The 19,693-nt window shown below is 40.2% G+C and overlaps 1 protein-coding gene and 1 long non-coding RNA gene across 2 annotated transcripts in view; both read right to left on the bottom strand.

The window, feature by feature from the left end:
• Positions 1–19,693, bottom strand: part of LOC308185858 (ADAMTS-like protein 1) — a 203,742-nt gene that overhangs the window by 174,747 nt on the left and 9,302 nt on the right. The window contains exon 2 of the mRNA XM_080574482.1: positions 9,965–10,092. Coding sequence (XP_080430608.1) covers positions 9,965–10,092 — 128 coding nt within the window. The remainder of the gene's footprint in view (positions 1–9,964; positions 10,093–19,693) is intronic.
• LOC308185871 lies at positions 6,724–9,958 on the bottom strand. The gene is made up of 2 exons (XR_013943796.1): positions 8,519–9,958; positions 6,724–7,171 (listed from the first exon to the last, which is right to left on the bottom strand). It is a non-coding gene; the product is annotated as an uncharacterized lncRNA (long non-coding RNA).

Genomic DNA, 19,693 nt, shown 5'->3' with positions numbered 1-19,693 from the left:
TCCACTCTATGTAGGCCTCCTTCTTCTGTTTGAGTTTGTGCAGGAGCTCCTTGTTCATCCATACAGGCCTCCTGGTGTTTTTGCCTGACTTCCTCTTTGTTGGAATACATCACTCCTGAGCTTGGAGATAGCGATCCTTTTTATTAACCAGCTTTCTTGGGCTCCTTTTCCCTCCAGGGCTTTGTCCCACGGTACTCTACCAAGTAGCCCCCGAAGAGGGCAATCAGCTCTCTCAAAGTCCATGGTAGTCAGCTTGCTGTGCTGCCTCCTCACTGCCCTCAGTGCACCATGAAATGGTGCACTAAACTGCACCATTTCATGGTCACTGTGGCCAAGGCTGCCCCTGAGTTTTGCATTCCCCACCAGCCCCTCCTTGTTGGTGAGAATGAGATCCAGCACAGCATTTCTCCTTTTCATCTCCTCTATCACTTGGAGAAGGATGTTGTCATCAACGCATTCCTGGAACCTCCTGGGTTGCCTGTGCCCTGCTGTGCTGTCCCTCCAATAGATATCAGGGTAGTTGAAGTCCCCTATGAGGACCAGGGCTTGTAAACATGAGGCTGCTTCTCTCTGTCTGTGGAGGGCCTCATCTAATTGGTCTTCCTGATCAGGTGGCCTGTAGCAGACCCCCACTATATCACCTGTCCCTGCCCTCCCTTTAATCCTGACCCATAATCTCTCTGTCAGCTGTCTCTTGGAGGACAAAAAACAAAAAACAAACAAACAAAAAAAGTGGCCTTACTTGATACTTACCTAAACCAAAACCTGAAACCCTTGTATCTTGAAGACCAGATTCCTTTCATGGTATTAGTAGAAAAGAACTACTTGCTTCTGGCTATGCAGTGCTTGTTCAAGTGGAGTGGTGAAATATTGCCTACAGAAAGACTTCTAAAATTTTGCTTACACTGTAGGCTATAGTACAAGAAATAGCCAAATATCAGTAGCTGAGCTAGCTGGTTTTAGGTTACTTTGCCTATCTCTTGCACTCTAGCCAAAATAACACTGAGCCCAGAGAAACTTAATTTATCTATTGGTCTTGTAGAAATAAGTCTTTCCTTCTAAAGGCAAGACTAGTCTCAATTCACAATTTCATTTCAAGTTCAAGAAGATTTGAGAATTTTGTTGGGAATGTTATACAAAAAAAAAGCAGCTGCAATTCCAACAGTGCTTCCACTCACACAAAGTTCTTACTCCAGATAGCTTCTGTTACTCCTGGAGTTTAAGGTTGGCATCATGTTTACTCCAAAGTTAGGCAGACCTTGCAGTTTGCAATACAAATCACTAAACAGAATAAAGTCTATTTCAATTTTTACTGTCAGATTAGTCTTTGTATTATTCAGAACCACTAAGTGTTACTTTCTGAGTAACAGCTGGCAATAAATAGCACTCCCTAAACTCTCAGCAAAACAGAAGCTATCCAATCCAATTAAAATAAATTTTAAAAAAATCGAATTTGAGGAAAACAAAGGAAAAGTGGGAGGATAATTTGTCAGAGAACTTCAGACTGTTCTTATTATTGTTGATTTTTATACAGCTATTCCCTCATGTTTGTCACTGCAGTATTTTTTTTTCTTAAGAATTTTTAAAAAGTCTCTAACTTTAGATTTGCACATATGACAAATCACATATATACAGGAAGTTATTACAGTTGCAAATATTTTCCAGTTACTCACTAGCCAAGAAAGGCTGAAAAAAAGCAAGAATTAAAGAATTGCCTTTCAGCAAAGCAATGGTAATCCACAGGCCAAGTGGAAAGATAATACAACATCAAGTCTCACCTGGCTTGCTCTATCACAAAGACAGCATCTAGAACCTATCACAGGCCCAAAAGTACTTACATTCCAAATCTGAACATGCCTGAGCTCAGCTCTAGATCCAAGCTCTGCAGCTGGTCTTTACAAAACAAATGTGCTGAATAGGAACCCACGTTACCCATGCTTTGAGGAAGTCTGAACCTGGGTCTGAACCACATGCGTTAGTCCAGCTCCAGTTAAATTCTCTAGCTTTCTCATGTACAGCTTGTGGCTTTACAGCATCACAACTTACTTTTTTTTTTTTTTTTAATTTTTTATTAAGTTAGCAAGGTTTATAAAAACTCCACATCATGCAAAGACCTGGCTGATTTAATTATTTTTCATTTAACTCTCAGAACAGATTTATTGAAAGAATTATGAATATACAGAAACTTTTCCAGTGAACCTGAACTTATGAACTGTATATCATCTAAGTAAAGGATTCACAGACATTTTTGCAAGGTAGGCTACATCTCAATGGAGGGACAGATTTATGGAGATCATATCCATCACTCTCAGCTGTAGGTACAATGCTGGCTGCTGTTCATTATAGCACAGATCAGTTCCTCACAAAAAACACCAGCATGTAGCATCCCTATAGCAAGTCTAGTAATGGATTACATGGGAAAAAAACCTGTGTGAAAGCATTTGATATTCTTTTAGATATTTTATTGTAGCACAGCAACCGGAAATTAGGACAGCCAACACAACGTAACTGTCTCTCCAAAGAGCTCCAGTAATCACCCCACAGACCACAGCATTCATCTAAATTTTATGATACTTGCAGCTTTCTATAGTATTGACTCAAATTTAAGGTTACAGCTCAGTGCTTCTGCTGGTAGGTACTGCTGGAACTATAATCTTTCTTGAAAATTGGAAATGCTTCATTAAATCAAAGCAGGAAGGAATCTCATAAATACAAATTTGACTAATCCCAAAGTCAATAAAATAAAAGAAAATATCTTTTAAAATGCTGGTATATGGTACAATTTTAACCAGCAGTGTCCACAAACCAACTACAATCTAAATTTCTTACAAAATTTTAGATCACCTAATATAGCAGGGACGACACCCATGATAGAGTAAAGCAGTTCCAGTTAACAACTGAAGCAGAAAACATGACAGCTATTAAAGTACCCTGAAAGTAATTTACACTATATTAGTGTACATTTACAGTTTCAATTGGAATAATGAAAACCATTCTCCCAAATCATCTCATAGCTCAAGTGATCTAAGAATTCTGACATTGAGTGACATGGTATGATTCATCAGAACGTTATTTAGATTTGTGGATGTATTTAGTAATTACGTTAGCATTTATGCATTAAATTTCTGGTATGTGTTCTACAGACCACAAGATAGCAGAGGTCTTATTCTTAGAATGAGAAAATAAAGAGCTTTTTAAATGATCATTCTGACACACACAGGAACATTTTATAAAATGCAATAATTTGCCTTATTTATTAGTGCCAGGATTAGACAAGGCAGCATTTTTATCATCTCATAATAGAAGCTAACATAAATTACTCCAACTATCTGATAAAGAAGCAACCCAAAATCTAGAGTAGCTTTTCCATTGTAATTTTCACTCATAATGTTTAAGGGACCTTTTATTAATGTTATATCTGAAATACTTTAGATTCTCTTGCAATCTAAACCTCCAAGACAGCTGAGTTTGTGATTGTAGCCTGAAACTAGGGGTCACAGTGAGATGCCTTGACAAAACTCCAAATCCAGTTGTGAAGCAGCTAAAGAACAGCAGACAAACTTTGATATCAACATTATATACAGCTGAAACCATAAACTAGAATTTTCACATATGTAGTATTTGATGTATCCCCTTTTTAGTGCTAGTCACTGTTGCTGTAATGCTTTTTTTTTCTTTTTTTTTCTTTTTTTTTCTATTATTTAACTTTAAGCTAACATGAATGAACATGCACCTATTCTGTCACATTTTGACAGACAGCAAACCCCTTGATTCTCGGTTCTTCAATGGATAATCTATGTGATCATAATCAGAAAGTAGTAGTCCTTCATGAAATAATCCATTATATTTTGAACTTCATGAACTATGTCATGTGAAAAATATTACACAGCATAAAATAGACCTAATTTTAGCTAATTTAGCCAGTTTATTGAACCTAATCTCCAACATTACATTTTCAGAGGTTATATTGCTGATTGACTGAGTCAAACTGCAATAAAACTAAGAGTCAGTTATATGAATGTACTTTTATCACTTCTTTGCAATATGCAATAGCAGCGGGCTGAACAACCAAAGTAGAGAATCACTTCAGCTTACTTATCAAGCAGAAGTAGTGGAAAGGCTAATCCATACTGGTGGTTTGCTTTTGCATGCCATCAGCTGAAGGAAGAAAAGAAAGTATTTGAAAAGGGGAGAAAAAAGTATATTCCAACAAATAGCAGAACCAGTATGAAGAATCTATGCAAAGATAGATTCCTTAGAAATCCTCTCATGCATTCCCTCTTTTATTGCTGAGGGAAACTTGTCAGGAAGATGTTGACATTCTTTGGCTACTGACATATGGGTCAATATCTGAGATCATCATTCTTACATATAGAAAATCCAGTGTAAACTGCTGAACAGAGTGGAGGTTTTCCACCTGATGATTTCAGATGTTTACCCTTTAGCTCAGATTCAGTATCCATGGAACTTCATGTCCGGCTTAGCACTCTGCTACACATATATTCACATAAACTGTTCTCTGCTTCATGCTTTAGCCTGAAACAGCAGCAGCAATAACAGTTAGGATTTATAACTAGATTAAAACAAAAAACAAACCCACAGATTATCTATAAATTATCTACTAAAATTATTCCCACTGTTCTTGGACATCCCACTTTTCTGCCATCTCTACCACCTTAACAGAAAGTGATGATGAATTTGGAATATGATCAAAAAAAATCACAATTGTATTCCTGCCAGGCCTAGAAACAGTAAAACAATTTAAATTCTACAGCAATACTTGTTAATATAAACAGTACAATTCCAGAACACAGAATATTTTTAGGATCAGGATACATGAATGTAGTGTAATTCATAATTTTCTTAAGATCTGAAAACACTCCAACACACACAAATGAAATAAATTTAACCTCACCTCTGGGCCTGGCAAGATTATGGAAAAGATCCTCTTGGAAGCAATGTCAAGGCATAAGCAAGACAAGGATGCGATCCAAGACAACCAGAACGGCTTCACCAAGGGCAACTTGTGCCTGACCAAGCTGGTCACCTTCTCTGATGGAGTGAATACATCAGTCAACAAGGAAAGACTGACCAATATCATCTATATGGAGTTCTGTAAGGCCTTTGACATGATGCCACATGACATCCTTATCTCTAAATTGGAGAGAGATGGAATTAAAGGGTGAATCATTTAGTGGATAAGGAATTGGCTCAATGGCTGCACCCAGAGAGCTGTGGTCAATGGCTCTACGTCCAGATACAGGCTGGTGATGACCAGTGTCCCTCAGGAGTCTGTCTTGGGACTGGTACTGTTTAATGTCTTTATCAGTGACATAGACAGTGGGATCGAGTGCACTGTCAGCAAGTTTGCAGATGACACCAAGCTGAGTGGTGTAGTCGATACAACAGAAGGAAGGGATGCCATTCCAGAGGGACCTGGACAAGCTTGAGAATTGGTCCACATGAACCTAATGAAGTCCAACAAGTCCAAGTGAAAGGTGCTGCACCTGGATCAGGACAATCCTAGACAAGAGTACAGACTGGAAGAACTCACTGAGAGCAGCTTTGCAAAGAAGGATTTGGGGGTTCTGGTGGATGAAAAGCCCAACGTGAGCCAGCAGTGCTCACTTACAGCCCAGAAGGTCAGCTGCATCCTGGGCTGCATCAACAGAGGGGTGGCCAGCAGGTGGAGGGAGGGGATCATGCCCCTCTGCTCTGCCCTTGTGAAACTCCTGTAATGCTGCATCCAGGTCTGGGGCTCACAAACCAAGAAAGATATGGGAGTCCAGAGGAGGGCTATGAAAACGATCAGAGGGCTGGAGCACCTCTCCTGCAAAGAAAGGCTGAAAGAGCTGGGGAGAGGGTGATGCAAAATACGTTCCAAAATAGATGCTCCGGGGATGCATCAAGCACGGTGCCGCTTGCTGATCGAGGGAATGGACTGTCCATCTGGGGTCCCTTGGTTTGCTCAGCCCAGAGCAGAGCAGGCTGAGGGGAGGCCTCATGGCGGCCTGCAGCTCCCTCACGAGGGGAGCGGAGGGGCAGGCGCTGAGCTCCGCTCTCTGGGGACAGCAACAGGACCCGAGGGAACGGCGTGGAGCTAGGACAGGGGAGGGTCAGGCTGGGTGATAGGAAAAGGTTCTGCACCGAGAGGGTGGTCGGGCACTGGGACAGGCTCCCCAGGGCAGTGGTCACAGCACCAAGCCTGCCGGAGTTCAAGAAGTGTTTGGACAACGCTCTCAGACACATGGTCTGATTTTTGGGTGGTACTGGGTGGAGCCTGGAGTTTGACTTGATGATCCTTGTGGGTCCCTTCCAACTCAATATACTCTATGGTTCTATGGTACTCTGTGTTCAGCCTGAAGAAGAGAAGGCTCCAGGAAGACCTCATTGTAGCCTTTCAATATTTAGAAGAGCTTACAAAAAAGACAGAGAACAACTTTTTTACTCAGGCAGATAATGGTAGGACAAGGGGATTTGTAGTTAAACTAAAAGAGGGGAGATTTAGATTAGATGTTATGAGGAAATTCTTCACTCAGAGGGTGGTGAAGCATGCCCCATCTCTGGAGGTGTTCAAGGCCAGGCTGGATAGAACTTTGTGCAATCTGATCTAGTGGGTGGCGTCCCTGCCTATGTCAGGGGGGTTGGAATTGGATGATCTTTAATGTCCCTTCCAACTCAAACCATCTTATGATTCTATGAAATTCACATGAATTTCAGATATCTAAAGAACTTTAACCATTTTTTTATTCTGTGTTTGCTTGAGTCAATACAGTTATTAAATACCTTTACTGACATACATAGAATCCAAAGCATTCTATGATTCTCTGACATACTGGTATTTTCACTGCAGGTCTGCTGAGCCATAGACACCATAAAAATCTGAGGAAAAGAGCAACAACCATGTTCCAGCATCTCTTCTCATGCTCTGCCAATGCATTTCCAGTGCCCTGTAGCCAAATAGCTAACAGCTAAGAAAATTCCATTCTCTGTAGAAGCACAACAGTTGTTAGTTTGTCCCTCAAAAGAAACAGAAGTGTTTCTCCTCGCTACAGGTTTTGGCCAGCGGTGCTTCAGGACACTTCGTGACGAAGAGTAGACAGATGAGGAGTATCTTTTTTCCTGAGCTTTGTATCAATAAAAGGATGGCGAAACTGAAGGGCAAAACATTCTGAAATGACAAAAATACTTCTTTTACCCAACATACAATTACTCTGGGAGCTTCACTTTCACAAGTCCATCGAGGCAAACAGCAGTAAATTCAAAGGGAGTTTGTCAAAGGGAGTTATATAGAGTTATTGCCAACAAAGAGCATGAAGAATATCATGCTTTGAGTTTTAGCCCAGTCTTTACCTACTTATTATCAGAATGTCATCTTCCCGGGGCTGATTCTGCCACCTGAGTCAGCCAGTGCTTCTCACTTTGGTGCAGGATACCAGGATATGTAGTTGACTTGGGCTTACAGCTCCTGTCTCCTAATGTTACTGGCACATTTATTTGTACCGCTATCATACTAAATGTCCTTAGCATAATCAGGACCAGTTATTGTAATGACATGATTTTTTTAAACAGCCCCTATCCTCAAATGTTTACCATCTAAAATGCTAGAAAATAGAATTTCTTGCTAACACTTTCCATTCTTTCATCACAGCTGCAAAAGCCTAACACAAAACATGTTCCCAAAACAAACAACACAAGCACTAAGATAACTTTGGCAAACAAAAGCTGGAAATAAAACTGTTTTTCTTGAGTTAGCTGAGTACACTAATGGTGTTTAGGAATGGACAATTAGTCTTTGCATTTCTTCAAAGACAATGCACTAGGCTTTTTCTTTTCATTTAATGCTCTGAAAGCCATCTCATACAGAACTAAAAGGCATAAGGCATTACAAACATCCATCCCAGGAGGAGAACTACTTAGGATTAATTTGTTCCAAAACATCTAAATATGTTGTCATTTTTTCATTTGCCAGAAGCGTGTAGTATCTTCCTTTATTCTGCTATGTAATTATACACAGTAAATACATGAGATAAACTGTACCAATCAAGAAATTGTCCTAAAGAGGTTGAATTTTTTTTCTAGCCTTGCCAGATTTGAAATACTCATGCACACAGGCCTATTTTCAAACCTTCAAAGTTCGGATGACTTTCTTTCTCCTGCTCCCTCTCTGCCTTTTCCTTAGCAACATAAAATGCTTGCATAGCACACGCACACAAAAAAAATGGTTAAAATCACTATTTCACTAGCAACTTCATGCAGGAAAAAGGAAAAACTAACTGAATGGACCAAAATTTGCATTTGTTTTCTTAAGGCAGGAAGTACTGCTTATACACTGAATGGACAGTAGTTAGGTATTGTACGAAAAGCAAGAACTCTGTGATTTGTGAGCTTATTGACTATTCCACTGAGGTAGCTTCAGAGACCCGAACAGTACAAGAATCAGAGAGACAGATGGGGAGAGGCTGCCCAGAGGAGTTGTTTATGCCCACATGCTGCAGAACACTTATGCTACTCCTACCATAGAGCTCCAATACTCTTCCTCTGTAAAGACGGCTGAGACAGAGGTGTAGCAAGCCCTCGTATTACAAAAATGCCCCAGATCTTCTGAAATGCCTGGCTTCATGCCTGCATTAAAGGAGCATGCACAAGATCACTTAGTTTCCTAAAACTGAAAAGGATACAGTGACCTCAAACAAGCTCCCACCTTTGCAATTCCCAAATTCAAGGTCGTTAAAGAACACCTATTTGCCATGGAGTGAACAAGAGATGAGAATTTGGCCCCAAGTTTAAAAACCAAAGTATTCTTCCTTCCCTCCCCCCACCCGCCATGGGAATGAAGTAGAAAAGTAGTGTCTTTCCACTAGTTGCAGTAGAATATTTTGAGATTTTGTCAATCTTTTCCCCTTCTTGTAGACAGTTGCATACTATCAGCCCAAGAATTCTTGGTTAACCAGGAGACCAAATTGTCCACAGATAGAGTTAAAATACACAATATTCTATTCTGACCTTATGATTATATGCTTTGTGCTGTTTCTTGTCCTTACTAAACAGCATTATGTTTTAAAACATCAGATGTAAGAACTAATTTGGAAAGTATTGTCACTATTTTATTAACATCAGTTTTATAAGCACATGAAAGAAAATTACAAGAGAAATGTATGCAGGATGGAAAATTTTATTATATTTTTTATACTACAATATACAAGGTATCAGAGATGGCAGAAAGCCAGAAGTTTGATTCTGGAGTTTTCCTTCATATTATTTATCAGATATCTGCTAATATTTATCACTACTTGCTGCAGGTGTTTTCTCCTAAAGTAAGCAGAAACAATATTTGCTGGAAATGTTTTGTCTTACGTATATTATTGAGTGCAATTGTCAAGTGACTTGTACATGTTCTATTGGAAGACGGTAACTGCGGAGGAACAAACTCCTGGATGTCTGTCTCTGGTTGATTTCACTTTTGCACTAATCAATTCTACCCCTGCCTATTGGGAAAGGTTGCTGGTATGGAAGCCTTCCTATCTGGAATTTAACTCCTAAGATACCCTGAGAAGAATTATCATTCTTTCTTTTTTATAGTCTCAGTGTAGCTGAGATTGTGGGCCTCTAAACCTAGTGAATTAATTGTAGTCTGGTATAAATATGTGAAAAGGCTTATTGCTCAAACAGTGAAAGTGAAAGGAGGTTTCACTTTTCAGTAGCTGGCAGCCTTCAGCGTGGCAAGCAATAAGTGTGGGCAACTTCTGTATCTCCATAGGTTCCCACTATATTTTATACATTTGTTGCCTTATCAAACACTTTGGCCACTTGCCTGAGTCATAAAACACAATCCATAATTTTCTAACACCGAGGTAGAAATTTCAGCATTGTTTGAGACCTATGCTAGTTACTTCTTATGATCTGACACATACCAGAACTTCAAATTCTCCCATCAGTAAGTAAAAAGCATTCACCCACTTACTTGCTGCTCAGGCAGCGTCTCAGTGAATATGAAGCCCCTCCTCCACAAGTACGTGAACATTCACTCCATGAACCCCAGGCATCCCACAGTGAGTCTCGGTCTTCCTCTGAGCGAGCTGTTCTGGAGCTCTGAGGAGAGGGAGAGAGAGGAAAAAAAATCAGGAAAAATCAATTCAAGGACAACAAATATTGTTGCTAGCTTAACCTTTCTTTTTACTGGACATCATTGCGGTCATTGAAGACACAAAATAAATCTGTTCTCTGGCATTCCCACTGGTTGGCATCTGGCTTTTGTTGTGAGGGTTTCTCTATGAAGTTGATTCCATCCTTTGAAAATCATTGTCTCAGCTTGAGACTGGTATTGATTACTATAGAAGGCAAGGTATTTTTCCTGGTTAAAAGGAAGAGGGAGGAGTATTGTAGACATTACAAATTGTACTTCAAAGTTTTGTTTCTCTGTTAGAAACTATGAAATGGCATATTAAAAAGTGCCTTCCAAGGCAATGTTCGGGAGAAAAAGAATCGCAGTGTAGTCAATCTACATGATTCAAACACATTTAACATTAAGGTTTTCATACATTCACTGTCATTACTTTTTCTCTGTCTAAAGATCTCCTATATGCTCTCTGGATTCCCTAACTGTGTTATCTCTATTGTTAGCTGCATTGAAAAAAGAGAATGCATGCTAACTTAAGAGCTGGACTTCTCTTATGCCAGATGCAGGCTCAGACAGTGCTATCCCCAATGCTAGCAGCACGGCCCAAAAAACTCTGTAGAGAGGCAGCATTGATGGAATCAGAAATGCTCAGATCTTCTGGGACTGACTCATGAATGTGCAGCACTACCTGTCTCAGATAATGCAGTCATTCACATACCAACATTTCACTTCCATTCATGCAAATGTACTCCACAAACAGATCTGTAGGGACAAAAATGATCTACTAATTTAGATAGATATCGTCCCTCATGGACAACACGGTTTTGCTGAAGGAAATAACACACAGAAACATACAAATGTGCATGGAAAATACCTATGCCTGATGGTGACCAGGCAATGTGCTCAATCAAAATGTGGCTGTGGGCAATCACCCACTGAATACTGCATTTCTACTTGTATTTGGAATAAATGAGGAGACAAGAGAAGAATACAAAGGAAGCTTTGGTTGTATATTTTCACCAGAGAAAAAACACCAAATATCATTGCTAGCCCTTGTTAGAGGCATCAACATTAGCTGTCAACGCTGAGGTATTATTTGAGATAAAGCAGCTCAACACTGAAATCATTTCATCTTCACTGAACTTGTGTAGAAGTTTTGTAATGAAATCTGAACAGTTTCAGTATATATCTATTTAATGAAGATACTGAATTTATCACACACAGCTGAGATCCAAAACTGAACACTCTGTGTCTGTAGAGCAAAGGAATAAGTCTGACACATTACAATATGAAATGTGTGTTAATTCGAATCTATCAAGATAAGAGGTTAACCATTCTGTTTATTTTTAGGAGCCAAGAATGCATTATACAGTCTAACCATTAATACTGAGAGAATGTTCCAATGTGGAAATCATTCAATCCTACAAAACTTTGCAAGGGCATTGTAGTACACCCACTAGTTTCACCTACGATGCTGAATAAACAGCCAGGCATAAGACCAACTGAAGTGGAAGCCTGTGGCTCTAATTAGCTGTCTCTATACTCAGCTCAGTAATGAGGCCAAAGTCTCACACTGAATTCTTTTCTCCTGTAAACAGAAAGCCAGTAATCTCAGTGTTGTACACATTTGCACCTTCTGACAGTCATTAATTTCATACATCTGAAGGATAAAAACATTGCCAGCGCTGTTCGTGTAGTCCCCTGGGAGTCCTCTGCCCTGAAGCGAGTCATTAGCTCACAGATCAGTACTTAACTTACTCAGGTTGACAGAGTAATTATATTGTTATATTAATTCCAAAAGCCTGATACTACTCTCAGATACACTGGCACAATAAATCAGGAGTGACTAAATGAAAACTGATCATGTTAAACCTGCGTTAAGTAAGCTCAGACTGTGTGCCAAATTAGCAAACTTTTATGGATAAATAGTTTAAAGGAAAGAAAATTAAGATATGTAGAACACCTGTCTAGCTACTTTCTCTTCATTCCCTCTCTTGCCATTGTTTCTTTCATCAAGGCACAGACCAAACCTGATCTTGAAAAATAAGTCAGTCTGTTTGGGCAGAATGGGGAAAGAATTTTCCTCCCCACAAAACACCAAATATAGCTATTTCTTTTGACAGGATGAGTTCAGCGAGTGGCAAGGGTCAGGTGTGAGATGCCAGCACAGCAGCACACCAGACTGTCCACCCAACTGGAACTCCCTGGCATTTCACAATAGATGTCTGCTGCACTCCTCACATTACTGCTCATTTGCCCTTCAAAGGCACGGATGCTCCTTTTTAAAACCAGATTATGCACGTTAACAGGCAGATATGCGAATGCCACGTACATACAGTCCTTTTGGACTTCTCACACAAAGAAGGCCAACCCTTTTGAATCCTTTAGGATCTGGTTGAAAGCATGCTGAGGTTGAGACTACCAAACAAACTACAGGGATTCAGGAGCAGAACTTTAAAGACACATTGAACATTAAAAGATAGATTGAAAAAGGGAACCAGCACAATTCTTAAAGATTTTTTTATTTATTTTTATTTAGTAATCAAATCCTGTGAATGAGAAGGAAGTTAAACAGGCAAAAGGCAAGCTTTCCTCCAGCAGCTCTGCTGAAGTACCTCCACTCTGATTCTGCTGCCCCATTTTTGCAATTTTGCCAAGCAGACCTTGCCAGCTGTGCTGAATAACTTGATGATTCTGTGTTGTGACCAGCCTCCATTCTCAGTTTGCTTAATGGCACGCAGTTTGTAATGGCATTTTAAACACATGCAGTACTTCCTTCTGCAGAACAGCTTTTGGAAGATAGTTTAGATATGTAATTGAACCAGTTTTACATTGCTGTAACGTTCAGTATGAGGTAATTTTGCTTTGGATCTACCGATAGGAAAAAAAAAGCCTGAATTAATTTCTTCTGTGACAGATAATACTTGATTTGTCTTCATGAGTATACAACAATGATTTGACACTCAGTTTATCTTACCTTTATTGAAATGCAACATGATTTAACTTCAACACAATAATCACAAAGGGAAATATAAAATTTAAGGTAAAATAAGTGATCAAATTCAGAATGTGGCTGATCCTCACAGCTGCAGAAGATCACATATGCAACAGTTTTACAGATGTGATCCATCATCTAGATACAATCTCATTAACATTTACATGTGAGACAAGAAGAGCAACATGCCAATTTACTGAGTTTATTTCAGCTGTTTCCTAAAGCGTATTTTTAAATGACAATTTCTGTTTGTACTTTTAGTCTGCTAAGACGAAAATGCATATCTATATTTTTAGTTTAGAAGGAACTGAATATCTTCAAACTGAAAATGAGTTCTTGCCCTGATTGCTTAGCACTAGTTGAAAGCCCAGTCAAAGACATAATTAAAAAGCATTGTAAGGTAAAGTTGCATGAACCAAGTACTCTTACCTCATCACAAATTATAAGCATCAGCACAGCTAGACATTCTAAAGGTCCAAGTTTTTCTGAAATAAATTGTACTCCCACCCAGAGGAGAGCCATGTGCCTGTTATTTGCATTCCAAGATTTGTTATAAGACCTATATATTCCCAGAAACCATGTGATCTCAAGCTGGAACAGGCTCCAAGTTTTCTTTTAACAAGTGGAATAAACATAATTCATTTCAACTCAATCCATGTTTAATGTTAAAGAAAGTAGAAGTGGTTTTCCCTCCTGTGAACTACACAGTTAAGACTGAGCCTGAAATTCTAGCAATGCCTGAAAAGCCATTTTAAATCTGAAGAAGATTATGGATCTACTGCAGGCTTAAAGAATATATACCATTACTAGCTAAGGACACACTGTTAAGCACAGACTTTTCAGAAGTAGTTTATACAAAAAATTAATAGTTTCTACCCACTTTCAACAAAGTTAACTAAACTGAAGAACTTACATTAAAAATGTTCATGATGATAGTCAAGAACATATCACTTCTCTACAATACAAGAACTGCTACAGTACTGCTAAAAGCCCTAAAGCTCTTACCATAAAGGGCAAGCAGAGGAAAAAAAATGGGGAAAGGAAAAAAAAAGCAGGGGAAGGTACATGCCTCTAAAGCTGCCAGGAGCAATGTAACCACCAGCCAAAGCTTGCTTTAACTAACACTTCCCTCTTAGAAGTCTTTTATCCCTGCCAGAAGTACCCCAGGTTAGTACTTCTCTAAATGTCAGCATACACCAAAGGAGCAGAATGCCAATGCTCATCCAGGTCTGCTACACCCTACTGCTGATATATAAACAGTTTCCTTCCTTTTTATGTCCATCCTAGGTGGATCTCAGCCTCAGCTTCCCAAGATGTACCCACCACTTTGTTCTGATGCCTACATCATCAATGGTAGAAATGTCACCCACTGAAGGCAATTTGCTTATAAATGACCTACATAAAACAAAGAAGTCTGCTAGCACTGATCGAAATTAGCTTGCTCTTTATACCTCATTACCCTAATATACACTTAACCTGAGGGTGATCCTGCAGCTACCACCCAATAGAGCAGCTGCAGGGGAAAGGGGGCTTGAGGATGCCCAAGGAGTTCTCTAGGGAGAAAGAGAAAGAACACTATGCTTTTGGACAAGAAAGCATGAAGAATCATGCATACAAAACGAAAGGATGAAAAAAATGAACTCACTGTTAGTGGATCAGGCATGCTGTTGAAAATGCTTACAAAAAAAACAAGGGGGGAGGGGGATTAAACAATGAGCTGAACAAAGGGATTTTTAGAACATAAACAGAAACAGTCTGATATAATCAAGTAAGCCTAAAAGAATTGTATCCAATTTTATAGTAAAAAAATAAATAATAAAATCCAGTATCAGTGGTTAACAGTAATTTCTGAACTTATTAAAGAGTTGTCAAGCATACATATTGTATTCAGACTCCAAGCTGAATAACGGGCCTTTCCTACCCTCTCCACTAACACACAGTACACAGAAATCATTTAAACCATCTGGAATAGTATGTGAAATACACAACAAGTGTCACACATCCTTAAATCACAACAGCTGCCTGGCCATCCAGGAGCTGCATCCCTGATGAGAAAACCATATTTCTTCTAAGAGCATGTGTGTACACATGTGTGTGGGTGCACAGAGGGAGAAACATGAAAAGTAGCAAAACCTCTGTTCATATCCTGATACCTATAAAAGCAATTCAGCCTTAAGAAAATAAATCTCTTAGCTGCATACCGGAATTTAATTTAAAATTTTATTTGGAACTGGAGTATCCCTACAGAATCCAACTATTTGTCAGTGTCACACAGAGAGGAGTGCATATAAATACAGATCATGTTGTTTCATTGCTCCTCAGTTACGAAGGATACCAATCTGCCTCCTCCTTCAGCAAAATGCTGCTAAAGTCATATTTTTCAAGCAACCAGTATGCTTCTTAGATTAAACAGCAACACAGATAGTGAAAACTGCAGTTAACCTGTTGTTGGACTAAGGCAGTGATACAGAGTTTAAGCCACAGTTATTTCCCAGATGATATGCACCACTGGGTTTGGTTAAGAAATTTAGATCATCTGGTTCTTATCATATCCCCACTGTTTAGGGGTATGATGAACTGTCAGTGACAATATGCAAGGCTCCTCTGAGGCCATTGCCTAACTTGTCTTTTGCTACTGTGAAAATGATACTAGGGACCAAAAAAAAAAAAAAAAAAAGTATTTTCCCTATTATGTGGGCTTTCTGCCCTTCCTTTTCAGATACATCCAAACACATCCCTGTATGAATTCTTTCCAAACCATACATTCTCCCTCTTTTGAGTAATCCTTGATCATCCTTTGATGTTAAATTGTCACTGAGGTGAAACTGATACACTGAGGTACTTCACAGTGTATTGAAATGCTGTTTGTATTGAACCACTTATCTAGTGCTCTCAGCACTTATCTAGGTGTGTAACAGCAGAAGACAAGTCCCTTATCCCTTTTTAGGAAACATTTCAAAACTTCAACCAATGTAAATATATGGTTTGTAAGATTTCATTTGCATGGTGTTGCATATCTTTTGTTGCATTCCATCCAAGGTAATGGATGGATTACAGTTCAGATAGGAAACTGCTTGGAAATTTCTGTCTTTTAAAGGAAGGCAAGACAGAAAAAATCATGGCCAGTTGAATTATTACTGGTATTTACTGTCAAACAAAATATTAACATGCAAGACTTTTCTGACTAGCTATGGAAACTTTCCTGAGCTATTCTCTTGGAAAAGTCATGAATAAAATATCTAGACATGTCCAGTTTGCAGTGCACAAAAAATTATTTTTAATGTATCTAGGCATGAAGTTGCACATCACTTTAAACAGTACTGTATGTCTGAAGCACATCAGCTCTTCCGTTACCATGCTGAAGAAAGGTCTTATCAAAATAAGCCTTATCTTGTGAGGAGAATAATTCCCTGGAAGCACCAGGACTCACCATGGTAATAGTCACCCACCACCTCCCACTAGATATCTGCCCATTTCATGCATCTCATCCAAGCAGAGCTCCCCAGGATAGCTTAGCAGCATATCCAGAGATGGAATAGGAATGAATGGTGACCTATTTTCTTTTACCAAGGGGGCTGCTTCAGGGTCAGGGTCAGGGTTCGGGTGGTGTGATAGTTTGTGTTCCTGTTGTCCTCACCATATCCCATGTAAAGATGACTTCACCCACCAGAACTGCCAGCCAGCCACCCTGAGGGAGGACCACACAAGCCAGAAAAACCTGCCTACCCATCAGACATCCTTACCAAAGGAAAGGGAATTTTGCTCTCACAGATGTTAAAAGTTGAAAAGAACAAATTCCCTTCTGCCCAGGCTGCCAGAGCTGTTTGCTGCACCTGAGATGCTGAGTGACCATGGCTGCAATTGCTCCTGTGATTAACTGCACACTGTTTCCTATAACCAAATCAAAAGGATGCATGTTCAAACTGCTACTAAAACATTGTATTCTCTGGTAAGCAACCTGGAAAGAAAAGTAGCTGCAATAAACGTCAGAGCTTTTGAGGTATAAGTGGGTATCCTACACTGTCTCCTCTGCTCCTGGAGTGCAGCAGCTGTCTTTGGTCCGGTGTGGAGTAGTGAGCAGAGTACCAGCTCACATGCTCCTGGCTTCCAGTCTTGGAAATTAACTGAGGAATTTTTGCTTCCTTTGCAGTTGCAAGACCAGGCAAAAGGCCTGTGAGAGGATCATGAGAATATTTCCTATGGAAAACCCCTGGCACAGAAAACTCTAGATCTGAGTGACTCCATGCCCCAAGGAAGGCACTAGCAAAGATACACACGTGAATGAGGGCATATCCTGTACTTTGGATAATTACTTTATGCTTAGAACTTGCTACTACAGACAAACGGGCCAGGATTATTTTTTTTTCCAGCCTTTTAAAAAGGAGTAAACAAAACAAAAAAATCCTAATCTTTTTCTGTGTTGTTTTTAATTTACCATTTCTTCAGGATCTAAATCATCTATCACTTAGAAGAAATGGGGTAAGACACCTTGATGAGAAGGCGAGAACAGGAAATCTCTCTAAGATCCTCTTTAAATTTTTCAACATTTATTCTGCTCCTGCGAGCAGAGTCAAGGTGAAGAGCAATAGATGGACAAATAAAAAGGACATGAAACTGTTGGAGAGTGTACAGAGGAGGGCTACGAAGATGGTGAAAGGCCTGGAGGGGAAGATGTACGAGGAACGGCTGAGGTCACTGGGCCTGTTCAGCCTGGAGAAGAGGAGGCTGAGGGGAGACCTCATCACAGTCTACAACTTCCTCGTAAGGGGGTGTCGAGAGGCAGGAGACCTTTTCTCCATTAACACCAGTGACAGGACCCGCGGGAACGGGGTTAAGCTGAGGCAGGGGAAATTTAGGCTCGACATCAGGAGGGGGTTCTTCACAGAGAGGGTGGTTGCACACTGGAACAGGCTCCCCAGTGAAGTCGTCAAGGCACCAAGCCTGTCTGAATTTAAGAAGAGATTGGACTGTGCACTTAGTCACATGGTCTAAACTTTTGGGTAGACCTGTGCGGTATCAAGAGTTGGACTTGATGATCCTTAAGGGTCCCTTCCAACTCAGGATATTCTATGATATTCTATTCTATGATAATTTTTCTTTACTCTGGGGGAAGACACCCAACAGACAAACTGCTAGCTCAGTTCCCAGGGACATAAGTAAAAATTTGCTGTGGTAGTCCATTTTGTTCCTTTTTGTCTTCTCTTAAACACCATAGCTGTGCAGGGCAGGCTTATTACTATGGGAAAAGAAAAAGGGAAATTTATGACACCTTTTTACTTTTGTACAGGAAGGCAGAGGTTCAGGTAGGGGGAAATAACTATATATGACCTGACATGGTTATTTCATAAGTAATAAGGAGACACAGCGTCACAATGAACTCTGATCTCCTGAAAACAGAATGCCTGTAACCTCAGCATTGTACTCATTTGCACCCTATGACAGTCATTAGCTGTGGGCATCAAGTGTTCTCTGAAGGACAAAAGCATTGCCAGTGCTATTGCCATTGTCCCATGGGATTCCTCCTGCCCTCAGGCAAGTCATATAGCTGTACATGTAGTCTTTTAAAATGTATCCTCATGACCCATCATAGGGAGTACACAGCTTCTAGTCTGCAACAAAAAATGGAAGAAAAGATAAACAGTTATGTCAGTACATTAAGAACTAAACAGCCATTCCCAAGGCTGGACTGGAAGTTGTATCCCAGGAGAAATGTGCCAAACATGAGCTCATTTCTTCAAAAAGGGCAGCAGCCGGCCAGGGGGGTTGCTGGCAGGGGATGGAGCTGACACCATATCACTTCAACACACTGCATGCTGCGCTCCCTATAACATTTTATAACGGTGCCTTGTAAAACTCAGATCAGTCCTATCTCTCACTGCAGTTACCCATATGAAAATATACACCAGGGGAGCAATGAGAATACAAGAGCTCTCTTTCTTGCTTTCACAGACCCAAGTTACAACACCCTGTTGTATTTAAATCCTGCTGTGCTGGTGTAAACACCAGGCATGGGTGATCCAATACAGAGCAGGTCCAAGCTGGCTCAACCTCAGACTTGTCGCCTAATTGACTCAGAGCAGTTTTTGGGGCTAGGACTGTTTCAGACGCAGGGTGGGTGAAATCACTTTCCAGAATTCGGAACCCACCCAACAGCATGGGTTCAAAAGTACATCTTGCACTCAAGGACTTTGGGTTTGCCTTCCACGTAGGAAGGACTGGGGGTGGGGAAGGAGCTGAGAGGGGTACACAGAAAGGAGAAGAAAGAAAAGAAAAACTGTTGTCTGTGACAATGCCTGCTACATGTTTTCTAAGTGGCACGACATGAAAGCTGTAAGCTGGCTTGGCCGTGTCTTTTGGCCTCAAAAAGAAAAAAAAGGTCCACACCTGGCAGACAGCCCCATTTCCATTGGTGAAACATTGTCTCCCCCAAAGAGTCAGGGTAACATGTTGCATAAGTGTGTATTAGCTATTTGCCTTTGGTTTAGTGAACTGACCTTAGGCTTCAGATATTCACCCAGACTAAATCTCTGCACAGGCCACAAAAGCTAACCGTGAGTCCTTTTGTATGCATCAACCCC

This window comes from Anser brachyrhynchus (assembly GCF_964034855.1).
Source record: "Anser brachyrhynchus genome assembly, chromosome: Z".
Taxonomy (NCBI): domain Eukaryota; kingdom Metazoa; phylum Chordata; class Aves; order Anseriformes; family Anatidae; genus Anser; species Anser brachyrhynchus.
This window is presented reverse-complemented; position numbering and strand designations above follow the sequence as displayed.